This window comes from Empidonax traillii, unplaced genomic scaffold (assembly GCF_003031625.1).
Source record: "Empidonax traillii isolate 1590-97213 ecotype Southwest subspecies unplaced genomic scaffold, ASM303162v1 scaffold229:size1690559, whole genome shotgun sequence".
Classification (NCBI taxonomy): domain Eukaryota; kingdom Metazoa; phylum Chordata; class Aves; order Passeriformes; family Tyrannidae; genus Empidonax; species Empidonax traillii.
In genome coordinates, this window is record NW_020955422.1 from 259,622 (window position 1) to 273,208 (window position 13,587).

A 13,587-nucleotide genomic window follows, 5' to 3' on the forward strand; every position below is an offset into this window, starting at 1 on the left:
AAGTGAGGCCCCCAAATCTCAGTGCTCAGCAAATAGACGTCTCTCATTTCAACAAAAGACATTGCAGTGATCTCATAGCTTATCAAGTGTGAGACTGAAATTCTGGCTTAATTCTTCAGGAAACTTCCTGTGTGATTTTGTTGAACTTCTTTGTTTCTCCATTCTTCAACAATACATTAGGAAAATGTCTGTAACAAATTTCTGTACCTGTAAGCGTAAGAAAGATGTTCAGATCTGGTCATGAAGTGTTTAGATATTATGGTAAAAGTACCCTGAGACTCTAGAAAAAGAAGAAATATGACAAGGTAGAATTTTTTGTGTCCTTCCTTAATTTAATTCTCGAGTACCTTCTTTAGCCTATTTGGAATAATCAGTTCAAACCCAAAGGTTTCCCCGCTTTCCTCATGAGGAGTATGAAAAAGAAGAGGTTGTAATTTGCTGCACCTTTGTGAAGATGAAATTTTAAAAAAACAAAAACCATTTCATTACTATATCATTTCAAAGCACTGTAAATCAGAGTATCGACTGGTATTAACTCCATAATATGCATTAAGTTTCTCTAAGTTCCCTCTGTTTTTTGTAAAAATGACACTTATGAAGGATCTAAATAGATTTGTTTGCTTTCTAGGTGGTGGACTGTGCTTGGGATGAACTAGTCAAGATCTATACTCCGTCGTGTCTGGCAGTTGCTGTTTAGAGGAAAAGTGAAGATGATCTGACACACCAGGAACCTTTCTCTTTATCCCCACAACCAGACTTGTGCTAAAGTGTCAACTGTGTCACTAATCTTAGTGTCTCTTTTTAAGTAAAACTGCTTGAATGAAGTGTTGTGCACTTAAACGTGGAGATTTTAGGGCTTGGTTTACTGTATGGGTAGTACTTGAACTAGCAAAATGTTCAACAACCACTGAATGGCTGAAGAGTGGCCATAGCAGATAGGAGTGGTGTCTTTAGAGTCAAATCACCAACACAACTTTGTGATCTTTATGGCTAATGATGAGAGCAGAGGCCTGAATCTTTTTGTTCCTTATAGAGAGTAAAACTTAACTGGCAGTGTATTTTGATAATGTCACTGTAGAAAAGAAAAGCAAGATTAAAAAAGGGAAAACAAAATAAAGGCTTTTCACTATAAAGTACTGTAATGCAAGTTTCTGTCACTCAGATGCATTTATATGTTTTGCTGTGACTCATGTTGCATTATTTTCTTTTGCAATATGATGAATACTCTTGATCAACAGTAAATGTCGTAGTTTATAGCCAACTGATTCATTTGACCTTTCTGATTGCTGCTTCACAAAGATGATAAAGATTATTTTCGTATATTTTTTCTGTTATATCTTCTTGAGTTAAACCATTGATGAAGTTATGTAGAAAGATACTCTGATAATAGAGAAAACGCTTGGGAAAAAATGAAATATATACTAAACTAATTGGATCACAATCCTCAAGATTTAGAGATAGGGCAACCATCTCTTCTGTCTTATATTTTTGCTTAGGAAGTTTTTCCAAGTAGAAGAGGAATGTGACCATATATTCAATGTTTCTGGACCTCTGACAGCCCAGCCAAAGGGAGAGCTGATGTCCAGACCAACTGAACCTATATATATATATATGCAGATTATAACTACATGGCATAAACATAGCAGATCCAGCATGGCCAAACTATTACACATATTAGAATATACCCAACATGTTATAGGTATGTTGAATACTTTGCATTCCCACTTTGAGTCCTCAGCCCACATACTGGTATTTTCATCTAAGTTTTCTGGGGCAAATAGAGATTTTTCAGTTGTTACGCTTCCCCAGTCACCTTTGAATAGTCTTTTAGGATCCAACTGTGATAGCACTGCAGTGTTCATTGGTATATGTTAGGCTTCTCTCCTGGTTTACTGCTAGACCTTTTTTTTTTTTTTTTTTTTACCTTCTTAAAACCATCTCCCTTCTGCTGTTAACCCACGTCAACTTTCGTTATTATCAGAAGACTCTTTGCAGGTCAGGTCTTTGCAGATCTTTGGTCAGGTTTTCACAGTCTGCTGTAAATGAATGCTGTACACTTCTGGTTTGCACCAGTCATAGATCAAGCAATAGCAGACACTTCCAGATCTGCTGGATGCTTTGAAGCAATGAAAGGGAGAATTCAGCTGAGCTAAGACTTGAAGTTGCAGGGAAAGAATGATTCTTCTATCTTGGATAAAGAGCCAGGGAACTAGCAGGTAGCCACAGGGAGACACTGATATATTAATTTGATGTATAGGACAGGACAGGAAGAAACTTTCTGCTACAACAGATAATTTGGATCCCAATAGGATCTTGTATTTTTCTGAGTCAGTGCAAACTGCCCCCAGAATGCCATCTTTTTGAGCTGAATTAATAACAGAAAGTAGATTTTCTTTGTAACATTGTGCTGCACCAAATACCCAACGTTTACTGCACTTTAATTCTTTGTGCTGAGGAGTAATGCAACAATAAAGCTGTGCTGCATGCAGCTTTCAGCAGTACCACGGGCCATAAAATCTAATTTTTAGGCATTTAAAATTGATTATTTCAACTTCAATAGTTACTCCACTTGTCTGTTTTATCTCCCTTTTCTGCTTTGACTTCAGCTTACTTGTCAAAATGGAACATTTTGGTGGTGGGTGTGTATTTTAAATGCATGTTTCTGGGGGGACAGAGGGAGTGGGATATTCCGAACTGCTGCCATAGCATAGTTGGAAGGGCAAATTTAGAAAACCTAGCACAGGGGAAAAATAATGAAATTCTGAATATGCACACTTAGCATGTGGGTTAAACCTTTCCTCAATTGCCTTCTCTCCTCTCGTGTTTAGCTAGCTTCAGTGCTGAGGGTTGCTGCATCCAGATTTAATTCTCTTGAAAGATGATCACATCCAGAAGATGCACATCGTAAATAAAAACTGTGGCCTTTAGTCTTCCTGTGAGGTTTTTGAATGGAGAGAATGTGCTGTAACATTTCTGCACTGTAACAGAAAAAACCAATCTGGCAATAGTTGTTGCTGATTCTTAATTCTCAGGGAATATTTGCTATAGTTGTTTTAAAGAAATACTTTTTATTTTATGACCAAAATACTATCTTTTTTTTTTTTTTGGTCTACTGAAACAGTTGTTTAATGACAACAATCTAAAAGATGTAATGTGTTCTACTTTTAAACTTGCTCCTGTGGAAGATTTTGTTTTATTGGAGTCTATGGTTTTCTCTTTGGTTCAAGAAACATACTGATTAATCAAGTTCTCAAAGAGTGGATTTGTTGTTCTATAATGCTATTAAATTAATTGCACACAGTATCTTTGGCTATACTCTTTTGTTCACTTCCCCAATTAAGAAATGTCAATCAAAAAGTAAATGCAGAAAAAGGTACTGAGAGTATCTTAAAAGTAGAGTATCATAATTGTGGTTTATCTCTTGTATGAATACTGGGTGATGGTCACATTTTTCCTCTATACTTCTAGAGACCATGCTTTATGCAACTTTTCCTAGCTGTATGTCCCATCAGGTCTGCCCTTTGACAAAGGAGAGCTATTGTAAATGATTCTTTGTGTTTGCTTGTGCAGAGTATGTGACAGTGAAGAAGTGATCTCTCTCTTCTAGCCAAGTACAGAGCTGGCCTCAGATTTTGCTGCATAAGCAGCAGTGTACTCACACCTTTCAGTAATACTGCTCGGCTTTGAGTGGGCTCAGGGTCATGCAGTAGGGAATGGGTACAACTCTGCACAATGCTTCCCCGAGAGACCTCATGGTCAAAGCAAATTGTCCATTAAATGTTTTGTATAGATCTTTACCCTTTTCATCCAAGAAGCCATTTTAAAAAACCCTCTACCCTTAGGAAGACACCAATTTGCTCCAGACATTTTTTTTTCCCCTCTCACCCATTGTACTTAGGGGAAATGCAAAACTGAGCATAATTTCCATTCAAGGATTAGAGTTAAGGCATCATAATCATCTCTTTAGGAGAAGGAACCACAGATCTATTCATGACTATGATTTGTGCCCCACTGCTAGTCCAAAGTTGTGTAAAAGAGTCAACTTACGAAGTAAGCACCCACTGTTCCCTGAACACCAGAACAGCTAGTGTGGGAAGAGTACCTTCACTGCCGTGGCACCTCAAATGATGTATCTCTGCTGCTTTATCCAATTCCTTCCCACTGAAGTGCAGGAAAAGGCATTTTTTTCTGACTGTGGAGTGGGGGAGAGGCCATGGGAGACTAGTACTGTATTTGGCCTGAATCCATGTTGAGAAAGGAGAGGAGCAAGGGACAACAGCTTCCCCTCTGCCTCCCTTTGCTATCTGTAGACAAGACTAATATTAGGAATACCATGAGAGACGTTGCAAGAGAAGCTGCCCTTGCAACACAGGTGAGTACCAAAAGAGAGGATTTGGTACTTGGACACTTGAGTTTCTAAATTCAGTTTTGGTGCAGGCTCACCTTGGGTACTCACCTTGGAGTTCTGGGCACCACAATGTAAGAAGGATGTGGAGGTCCTTGAATGTGTCCAGAAGAGGACCACAAAGCTGGTGAAAAGGTTGGAAGGCATATCCTGTGAGGAGAGGCTGAGGACTTAGGGCTTGTCTAGTGTGGAGAAAAGGAGACTGAGGGGTAATCTCATCACTCTCTGCCACTTCCTGAGGAGGGCAAGTGGAGAGGGAGGTGCTGATCTCTTCTTTTTGGGATACAGTGATAGGATGCATGGGAATGGTTCAAAGATGCACCAGAGGAGCTTCAGACTGGACATTAGGAAGCATTTTCTACCAAGAGGGTAGTCAAACACTGGAACAGGCTTCCTAGAGAAGTGGTCAATGTCCCAAGCCTGTCAATGCACAAGAGGCATTTGGACAATGCCCTTAACAACATGATTTAATTTTGGTCAACACTGAACTGGTCAGGCAGTTGGACTAGATGATCATTCTAGATTGCTTACAAGTGAAATAGTTTGTTAAAACTCCTATGCTTCTAATATGTTTGTTTTTCTGTTTCTGTCGGAGAAGTATTTAGTCCCCAAAGCAGATTGGCAGCCTAATACTCTGCAATGTCTGAGTCTCACTTCTCTAGCGGTAGTTTCACTGGTGAGGGGACTAAACTGTTTCTTCCAGAGGTTACGCTTAGGTGTAGTTCAAATTACTAGAGTATTTTTTTGAAAGCACAATTAGATTTTCTTCCATCTGCACTTATTTGGCAGAAGGAGCTTTCTTCCTCCCGTCTGCAAACACTGTCGCGGCCGTCCACATACTCCTTTACTTTGTTCTGCATGTGGACCCATGGTGAGTCCGGATGGAGGCTGGTGTAAATGTGTTGGCACATTTCTTCAGTGGGTTCTGAAGCCAGACTTAAGACTCTAGTACCCATGGTTTCCTTTCCCTCTTTACTTATTTCCATCTTCAGACACTCCCACTCAATGTGTACTTCGTTTCATTTTATAAACGTTGCCCTGCCTCCTTTCCCCTGCCTGTACCAGCTCCACTGCTAGTTCTAACCCAGGAAATTTGTAACACATCCTCTTTGGTGTCTGATCCCTGTGGCCACTGAGAGCTCCTTTCTGTGTCCAGCACTAATCCTGGGCATACACAGCTGCTTTCAGCTCAGTGCTGTGGGTCCCATGTGATCTTTTTGCCACTCCTCCATACTCTCATGCTCATTTAGTGCACACTTGTTTGCTTGGCATTCCAAACACCTGCCCTTCTCTTGCTGAGAGCTGTTGGCATCAGCACCCCTTTCCTGTGATTGGTACAGGTCTCACCCAACACTGACCTGTACAAGAGTTTCCAGGGAGATGGCTGGGAAGAAGGACAGCTGGCTTTGGAAGCTGGTGGTATCTAGTGAGGTCTGGGAAATGAACTAAGACTGAAACACAGTATTTTTCTGCAGAAAACACACAGAAAATAGTTATGCCTTTTTAATACTGATGAAGTGCTTGTGCAAAGTTCTGTACAAGCCCACCAGAGCTGGCAATCCTTGTCAGGATCTGCCCCAATCTTTTTATAGCAAGTCTTCTGAAAACAAGCTTTGGGTATGAAGTGTGCCATTTTCCCCCAAGCTGGTTCTTCCTAATACTGTTCACATGAAGGGGCAGGAGGCTGGTTTTGTTTAAAATGAAGAATAACTTTGCTAATCTCATCCTGATGGGTGAAAGCCATTCTTACTGATGAGAGAAACCTAACATATAATGTTAAAAGAAGGCTCAAGATTATAATGCAACTTCAAATAAAAGTATAGTTTTTCATTCCCTTGCGTTGCCTGACACTTCTGGAGACTGGTAGAGAGGACTGGCTACCCGAGAGAACTGCTTTTGCTTTTCCTCAGAATCGAGGTGGTCTATTGCAGTCTCCTATTAAAACCTTCATCTGGCAAGTCGAGAGAAGGAATCAGCTTATTTAAACTTTACGATGCTTTAAAACATCAATTTCAAAGACTTTGTGCGGTTGCCAGTTTTTAGTGACTTCTCAAGGAAAATATCCCTGCTAGAACCCGGTTCTCCCTGCTTTCTTAGCAGCCGTTCCCCTCTCTCCGACGTTCCCCGCCTGAGAAGGGGTTCCCTTGGACAAGCCGGGCGCGGCCGGGACCCCGACGCGGGGAAACGGGGCTACGGGAGGAATGCTGGCGGTATGCTCGATAGATGCTTTCTCCTGGAAGGCCATATAATTTTGAGGAGAAAGAAGCGGTACCCCTCTGCTTGTGCACGCAGAGCGGAGCCTGCACTGATCTCCGCGCTGCGAGAGACGTGGGGTTTCCCACGGGTCTCCCACGTTATTTTGGGGCTGGTGGCACTCCGCCGCGGAGCTACGGGAACCCCGCAGTTATCCCCGGGGGGAAAGCACCGCGGTGCCCGCTACCGCTGCCCGCTCTCCTACACCCGACCGGGTTCGGGAGGGCTTGCGGGCGGCGGGGGGTCTTTCCCACTCCCGCTGAGCCGGGCGTGCTCCGGGAGACACCGTGGGGCGAAGCTGGGGGGACACCGAGGGCGGGGACGACGGGATGGAGGACACCGAGAGCGGCGGCGGCGCAGACACCCTGGGGATGGCGAGGGTACACACCGGGGACGGGGAGGGGACGCGGGGGGGCACGGGGAGGAGGGGGGACACGTCGGGGGCGGTGCAGGGGGTGCACGTCGGGGGGGGCGGCTGCCCTGCCGGGAACGCGTCCTGCCTCCGCCCGCCCCCCGCCTCCGCCCGGCCCCGTCCCCCCGCGCTGCCACCGCCGCGGCGGGTGGCCGGGCGGGCGGCAGAACCGCGGGCCCCGGCGGCGGGGCCGTGCGCGGGGAGGATGCTCCGGTGGCGGGGCCGTGCGCGGGGCGTCGCGGTGGCAGTGGCGCACGGGCTCTGCTCGGGCTCGCTGAACATCCTGCTGAAGTTCCTGCTGGCCCGCTACCACTTCGCCTTCCTGACGCTGCTGCAGTGCCTCAGCAGCGCGGCGGCGGCGCTGGGGCTGGAGGCGCTGCGGCGGCGGGGGCTGGCGGCGCTGCCGCCCTTCGGACTCCGCCTGGCGCGCCCCTTCGCCGCCGTGGCCGCCTTGGCCACCCTGCAGTCCACCCTCACCCTCTGGTCTCTGCGCGGCCTCAGCCTCCCCATGTACGTCGTCTTCAAGCGCTGCCTGCCCCTCGTCACCCTCGTCACCGGCGCCCTGGTGCTCCGCGACGGCATGCCCTCGCCCGGCGTCCTCGTCGCTGTCCTCATCACCACCTGCGGCGCCGCCCTGGCCGGTGAGTGCGACCGCGGCCGTGGCCGTACCAGCGGGGACGGGGCGGGACGGGGCGGACCGGGATGCGGCGGGACGGGGCGGGCGGCCGCGCCGCGGAGCGCCCCGACGGGGCTGCCGCCTCTGCAGCTGCAGCCGCGGCCGCTCCGGCTGGGATTTGCGTCGGGACAAGGAGAACAGCGGGGCGGAAAGACGCGAGGATACGGGGATGTGCAGTCCTAGGAGGACAGCTGCGACTCCACGGGGGCAGGGGCAGCTTCACGGGCAGGCAGGTGCAGCCTTGCAGGGGTGGATGATTGCTACATTCTTGCAGGGCTCAGTGCATCCTTACGGGGGTCGGTGTAAACCTGTGGTTCCCTTCTAGGGAAGGTGCAACCTTGCGGAGGGACGTGTGGTCTTATGGGAGGTGGGTGCACCTACAGGGGTAGGTGTAATGTTCTGGGGGCAACTGCAGCCCCACTGGGGTAAGGACAATCTTACAGGGGTAAATGCAGGCTTAGGGGTCAGCTGCAACCCTCTGGGGCCAGGAGGACCCATGTTGCCTTCCAGCCGAGGTGTAGGTGGGATAGGAAGCAAAGCTGGCTCTCTGTGGCCCAGCAGCACTCCTGGGTTGGGGGCTGTCCCAGAGAACAGAACACACTCACAAAGTTTAATCTGTGAAGATGTCTGATGGGGTTCAGAAGGGAAGCTCTCGCTTCAGGGACCCCACAGGGGTTTGTTGGTAGAGGGTGCAGGATGGCCAGTGGGTTGGAGGGCAGGCAGCCTGGCCAGCCAGAGCTGGCAAGTGTCTGTGCTGGCAAGAGGATGCTCAGGGTTGCTGTGTGTATGTGCAGTTTTAGCTACAAATCTCCCACAGAGTCTTCACAAAAGGGAGAAAGCAGTCTGATTTTTACTGTGGGATTTAGGGGGACATAAAAGACATTCAGTAGGTTTGCAGCTTTAAAAAAAAGCAAATGAGTTATCTGTTGGGAGGCAAGTGTGTCCAACCTTGGGACAAGCATGACAAATCCTAGGAGTTATTGGAAGTGCAGTGATGTCTATTTTTCTAAATATCCCTCTAGTCCAAAACCATGCTCCCTTTCTGTCTGACATGCAAAACTCATGCTTATTTCTCTCTGTGACTCTCCTGACAGGAGCTGGTGACCTGACCGGGGATGCCATGGGCTATGTGACAGGCGTGCTGGCCGTGCTGATACATGCTGCCTACCTGGTGCTCATTCAGAAAACCAGTGTAGACAGTGAATATGGACCCCTGACAGCTCAGTACGCCATTGCTGTTTCGGCCACCCCTTTTCTCATCATCTGCTCCTTTGCCAGCATGGATTCCATCAATGTCTGGTCCTTCCCAGGGTGGAAGGACCCTGCCATGGTATGCATCTTTATTGCTTGTGTCCTGATTAGCTGTGCCATGAACTTTACCACCCTTCACTGCACTTACATTAACTCGGCTGTGACCACCAGCTTCGTAGGGGTGGTGAAGAGCATAGCCACCATCACGGTAGGCATGGTGGCATTCAATGATGTGGAGCCCACAAGGTTATTTATAGCCGGTGTTGTGGTCAATACCTTGGGGTCTGTCATTTACTGTGTGGCCAAGTACATTGAGACCAGACGGCAGAGCAATTATGAGGACCTGGAGAAAGAAGCTAGAGAAGAGGAGGGGAAAAGGCAGGCTGGGGACCAAGCTCTGTTTGCCATGGAGGCAGTTTCCCAGGGGAAAGGGGCTGAGGAAGCACCAGTGGAAGGATCAGCCACGGGGAACAACCAGAGTGGAGAGGAAGAGAAGGACATCACTGAGAAGTCTGCCAAGGCACCTGTGGTCCGGGAAAAATTCACCATCACACAAGAAGTGAACAGGAGCTCGCTGAAAGAAGCCTATCTTGGAGTATGGAGGTTGGTGAGGGGTGCTAATTATATAAAGAGGGATTATTTGATAGAAAATGAAGAGCTACCAAACCCTTAAAGAGCAGGTTTGAAAACTATTTCTTGAGGACAAACACCTGGTTCTCTGTACAGGGGAAAGGCAGAGCATACATTTTTACATCAGTGCTTACAAATCCAAATCATGCAGGATGACTTTACCTCATTGTCAAAAAAGCAAAAAGGTCATAGTTTGCTCATGCTTTGGGCTTGCTTTCAGCTGCTTTCAGTACATCACTTTAGTCCCACCTCAGCTAAGGTGTGGAGTCCTCTGCTGCAGACACAGAGAGAGAGCTGAGTAATGGGAAGTCACAAGGTGCTTGCCCAGCAGCCTAGGCTGTAAGGGACATCAGTACCATTGAGTTAGTCAGCAGTGCCAGTGACACAGAAGTGACCTGGAGCTTAGCTTGTGTCTGGAGCCTTGTGATTTTAGCACATTCGGAGGCTCTGTCAGTGTGCTTCCATGTCTGTATCCATCCAATTATAGGTACTCGATATAAATATATTCCTACAATGTAGACTCCTATTAACTGTACTTTTTTGTGCTCCTCTATGTCAATACAATTGCAACAGAGCTAGAGGTTGTACCACTTACGTTATATTGACATAAAATCACTCTCTTAACTGAAGAATTGAAACTCTCCAGGCTGAGCCTTGGACCTGGTTTAAATTGGGTGCTTTGTGTGTTCGGTATAAAAACTTTTGTCTTTTGGTGGTGTACATGAAAGCAGAACCAGATCTGAACTTCTAAGAAGCTTTGATAAGCAAAAGAAGGATGTTTATCTATGAGCTTTAACTACACATACCATTTGGAATACTAGCTTGATTCAAATAAAAGAGTTTGGAAATGTTATGTATTGATTGGATTTGGGATGCCTATAAAAAAATTAGGGACAAAGTGTGTGCCTTGTGTTATCCCTCCTTGTACCCTAAACTCAGGTGAATCAGAGCCTGGACTGGAACCTAGGAGTCCTCTCCATCCATTCTTTCATAACTAGAGGCTGATAGCTGAACTGGGGACACCAACTCTCCGGAGTTCCCAGGGATACTTTTGCAGGTCAGCGCTTCTATATCCTGGCCACGTGTTGGTCCGTGGCTTTGTGCATATGAGCCCTTGCTGTCCCTCTGCTGCGTTGTCCAGTGGAAGGACAACAAGTGAGCAGGCAGGCAAGAGCTGCAGTGTGCTCTGGCAGATCCCATGGCTGAGCGCTTGTGGACCAGGATGCTCAGTGCCCTTGGCACCAGGATGTCCATGGCTTTGGTAGAAGCAGCTCCCCAGTGCACACACTGTCCCTGTGGTCTGTGAGGGACAGAGCTGCCTCTACCCCCAGCCACTCGAGTGCTCCCGTTAGAAGCGGGAAGCAGTCACTCCAGTGAGGCCTCTGGTGAATGTGCCAATATTTTGTCACACATCTGTTTAACTGAAAGGACTGTGGAAACAAATGTTTGAGTGTTTCTTAGCCTGGGGATATCCCTTTGGTAGGTGGAGGTACTTGGGTGAAACCTTTGCTCAGACTAGAGAGAAAAGATTTGACTCTCAGTATTTCTCATCCCAAAAGGGTGCCATGGCCATTGGGGCTGTCTTGACCACAGACTGAAACAAGCTATTGTTATCTCCTGAGAAAATGTACCAAGTTTGTTGCTGTTGTATTTAATATTGTTATTGTTGTTGTTGTTCATTATTTATTATAATTTATTAAGCCACTGAACTGAAAATCAATTTTTCCCGCAGCCCTAATTGATCTGTGCCTAGTCCAGTGCTCTCTCAAGCTGAGCGGGCAGCATTAGCTCACAACACATTCAGCACTGGAGTCCAACGTGAGCAATTTGCCCAGCAGGGAATATTTGCAAAACTGCTCTCTGGGGGAGCTTTAGATTCTTGTCAATAAATGCAGGCAGAAACATCAGGTGCTGTGACAGTATGTTTTCTGAGCCAGTGCAGAAGCTGACTGACCTGGCATCACCCATGGATTTTGAAAGAGATGTCTATAAAGACATACAGGCTAAAAGACTGTAGCTGCTGAGCTGGGGGATGAGGCATGGAGATCTGTACATCACAGGTCATATAAAGTTTGTGTTTGAGAGTTGAGAGATGCTGGCTGTATGCCAGAATATGTTTACTTTCTGTGCAAGCTCCATATGGGATTTTTTCAATAAAAGCACTATTTATTGTTTTTCTAGGCTAATATAATAGGGCTTTTGTTAGTTCTTCAGATGCATCCTAGACTTAAGATATTTGTGCCTATGACTTATAGTTGCTGTATTACTGAACACATTATGATATTGAACTACATTGTAATCATACAGATGGCTGGAGAGAAACCCACGTTTCTGATCTACCCTCACTGTGCTCCGTGTTTTGTGTCCACAAAAAGTGTGGATCTTTTTACCACCTGGATACCAGTCTTAGATCCTGTAGCGCACACTCCCATGTTTGAGACGTGCTGTAGGAAGCTCTCCCCCTGGACTCTTGTTTCAGGAATTTTTCTCAGGGGGAATAAATGTTTTGCCACTTACTGCTGTTGAATTATTCTTAGAAATCTGTGGAAATTCAAACAGTTTTGACTATTAAAAAAGCTGCTGTTACAATGTTGTACATTTGCATGTATAATCAAAATGTGATTATATTGTATTCTGTTTATACCTGTAAATTCCCTTAATTAAAATGGGAATTTGTCAAATGCAGTCCACTTTTTCGGTAACAGACACTGTCGCACAAAGAAATAAAAATACTGCCTCGTGCTGAGGTATTTTAATAGTGTCAGCGGAAGACTGCAGAATGAGATGTGGGAATAAAATGCATTGCTTTCCAAAAGCCTTCTGGTTTTCTTATTGTTGCTACTCCAGGGTGCTTATTTTTGGTTCATTTATAGTTATTCTTGTGCCTTTATACCATCCAAGTTTTCTCAACATGTGACCACATGCTATAAATACTGTCATGGACAGAGGGACTAAGGACATAAAAAAGGAATCTGAAGTGCTGGGCCCTCTGTACAGCTTGAAGTTTCTGTGGTTCTCAGCAGTGATTTTTTGGTTACATATTTAAAATGCTTTAGTGTCACTGGTGTAATTGCTGTGACTTTAGAATAAATAGAAGAAAGATGATGTTCATTATTAATAGTTCTATTATAAAGTCACTGTATTATAAAATAACTTATTTATCAATGTTAAGTATTTGTATTACCAGCTATGTCACATGGCAACCCTAGGAGATGACTTAAGCATTAACTTTTACCTGTTTGCTTCGAATGAAAGGTACATAATGAGCCTGTGGCTGAAACTGAGTTGTGCCAGACGAGGCTGCGGTTGGTGATTATTACCAAATTCATCTTAGAGCTCCACACAAATGTGCCTGCGGGTTGATTTAGAGAAAGACACTGTCCTTGTTACCAGATAATAAATGAACCCGATGCACAATGACCGCTTTGAGAATAAACATGAATTTCAGTGTCAACACATCCTCGAGTAACACCTGCTGCAGCACTCCTAGATCTGCAGGTACACACACAGGCACGCATACAAATACGCATGGAATAGGACAGCAAAAGCCAGACTGGCTGTCTTTTCTGAAATATATTTTTATCTCAAAGAAATTAAAGAGAGGACAGGTTAATTGTAGGCAGGTACAGTTAAAATTTTTAAATTAAAAATTTGCATACATCGCTGACAAACTAATCTTGTATTTGCCATCACTTCCCCAAGAAAAATATACATCCACCTAGAAAAAAACATCTGAGAGTGAAAGAAACTTTACAGATTATTTAGCAACACTACAGAGTCCTGTATATGTCCAGGGATAGTTTATTGCCGGTGCTTAACAATCTCTTGTAATGCAATTATGTCTGTTTGCTGCAAAGGCTTCAGGAGGCAGAAAAGTGTGAGCCCTTCAGCTCTGGTCTCTAAATTAACATTTGAGCATTTTGCTGCTTATCGTGGTGAAGGCTTAACACCTTGACCCTC

At 45.6% G+C, this 13,587-nt stretch overlaps 2 protein-coding genes across 3 annotated transcripts in view; both read left to right on the top strand.

Moving 5' to 3' along the window:
* Positions 1 to 1,128, top strand: part of PEX7 (peroxisomal biogenesis factor 7) — a 43,288-nt gene extending 42,160 nt beyond the window's left edge. Inside the window, exon 10 of the mRNA XM_027888021.1 lies at positions 629 to 1,128. Coding sequence (XP_027743822.1) covers positions 629 to 697 — 69 coding nt within the window. The 3' untranslated portion in view covers positions 698 to 1,128. The remainder of the gene's footprint in view (positions 1 to 628) is intronic.
* A 6,147-nt stretch (positions 1,129 to 7,275) lies between these two features.
* SLC35D3 (solute carrier family 35 member D3) overlaps positions 7,276 to 13,587 on the top strand; it is a 21,508-nt gene continuing 15,196 nt past the window's right edge. Inside the window, exons 1-2 of one of the 2 annotated variants that reach the window (XR_003571675.1) lie at positions 7,276 to 7,711; positions 8,841 to 10,782. Coding sequence is in view for 1 of the 2 variants with exons in the window: in XM_027888020.1 (XP_027743821.1) it covers positions 7,276 to 7,711; positions 8,841 to 9,670 (1,266 nt within the window). In the remaining variant the exon portion in view is untranslated. Of the gene's footprint in view, positions 7,712 to 8,840; positions 12,444 to 13,587 lie in introns of those variants that run through there. The other variant, XM_027888020.1, reaches the window with a different exon arrangement.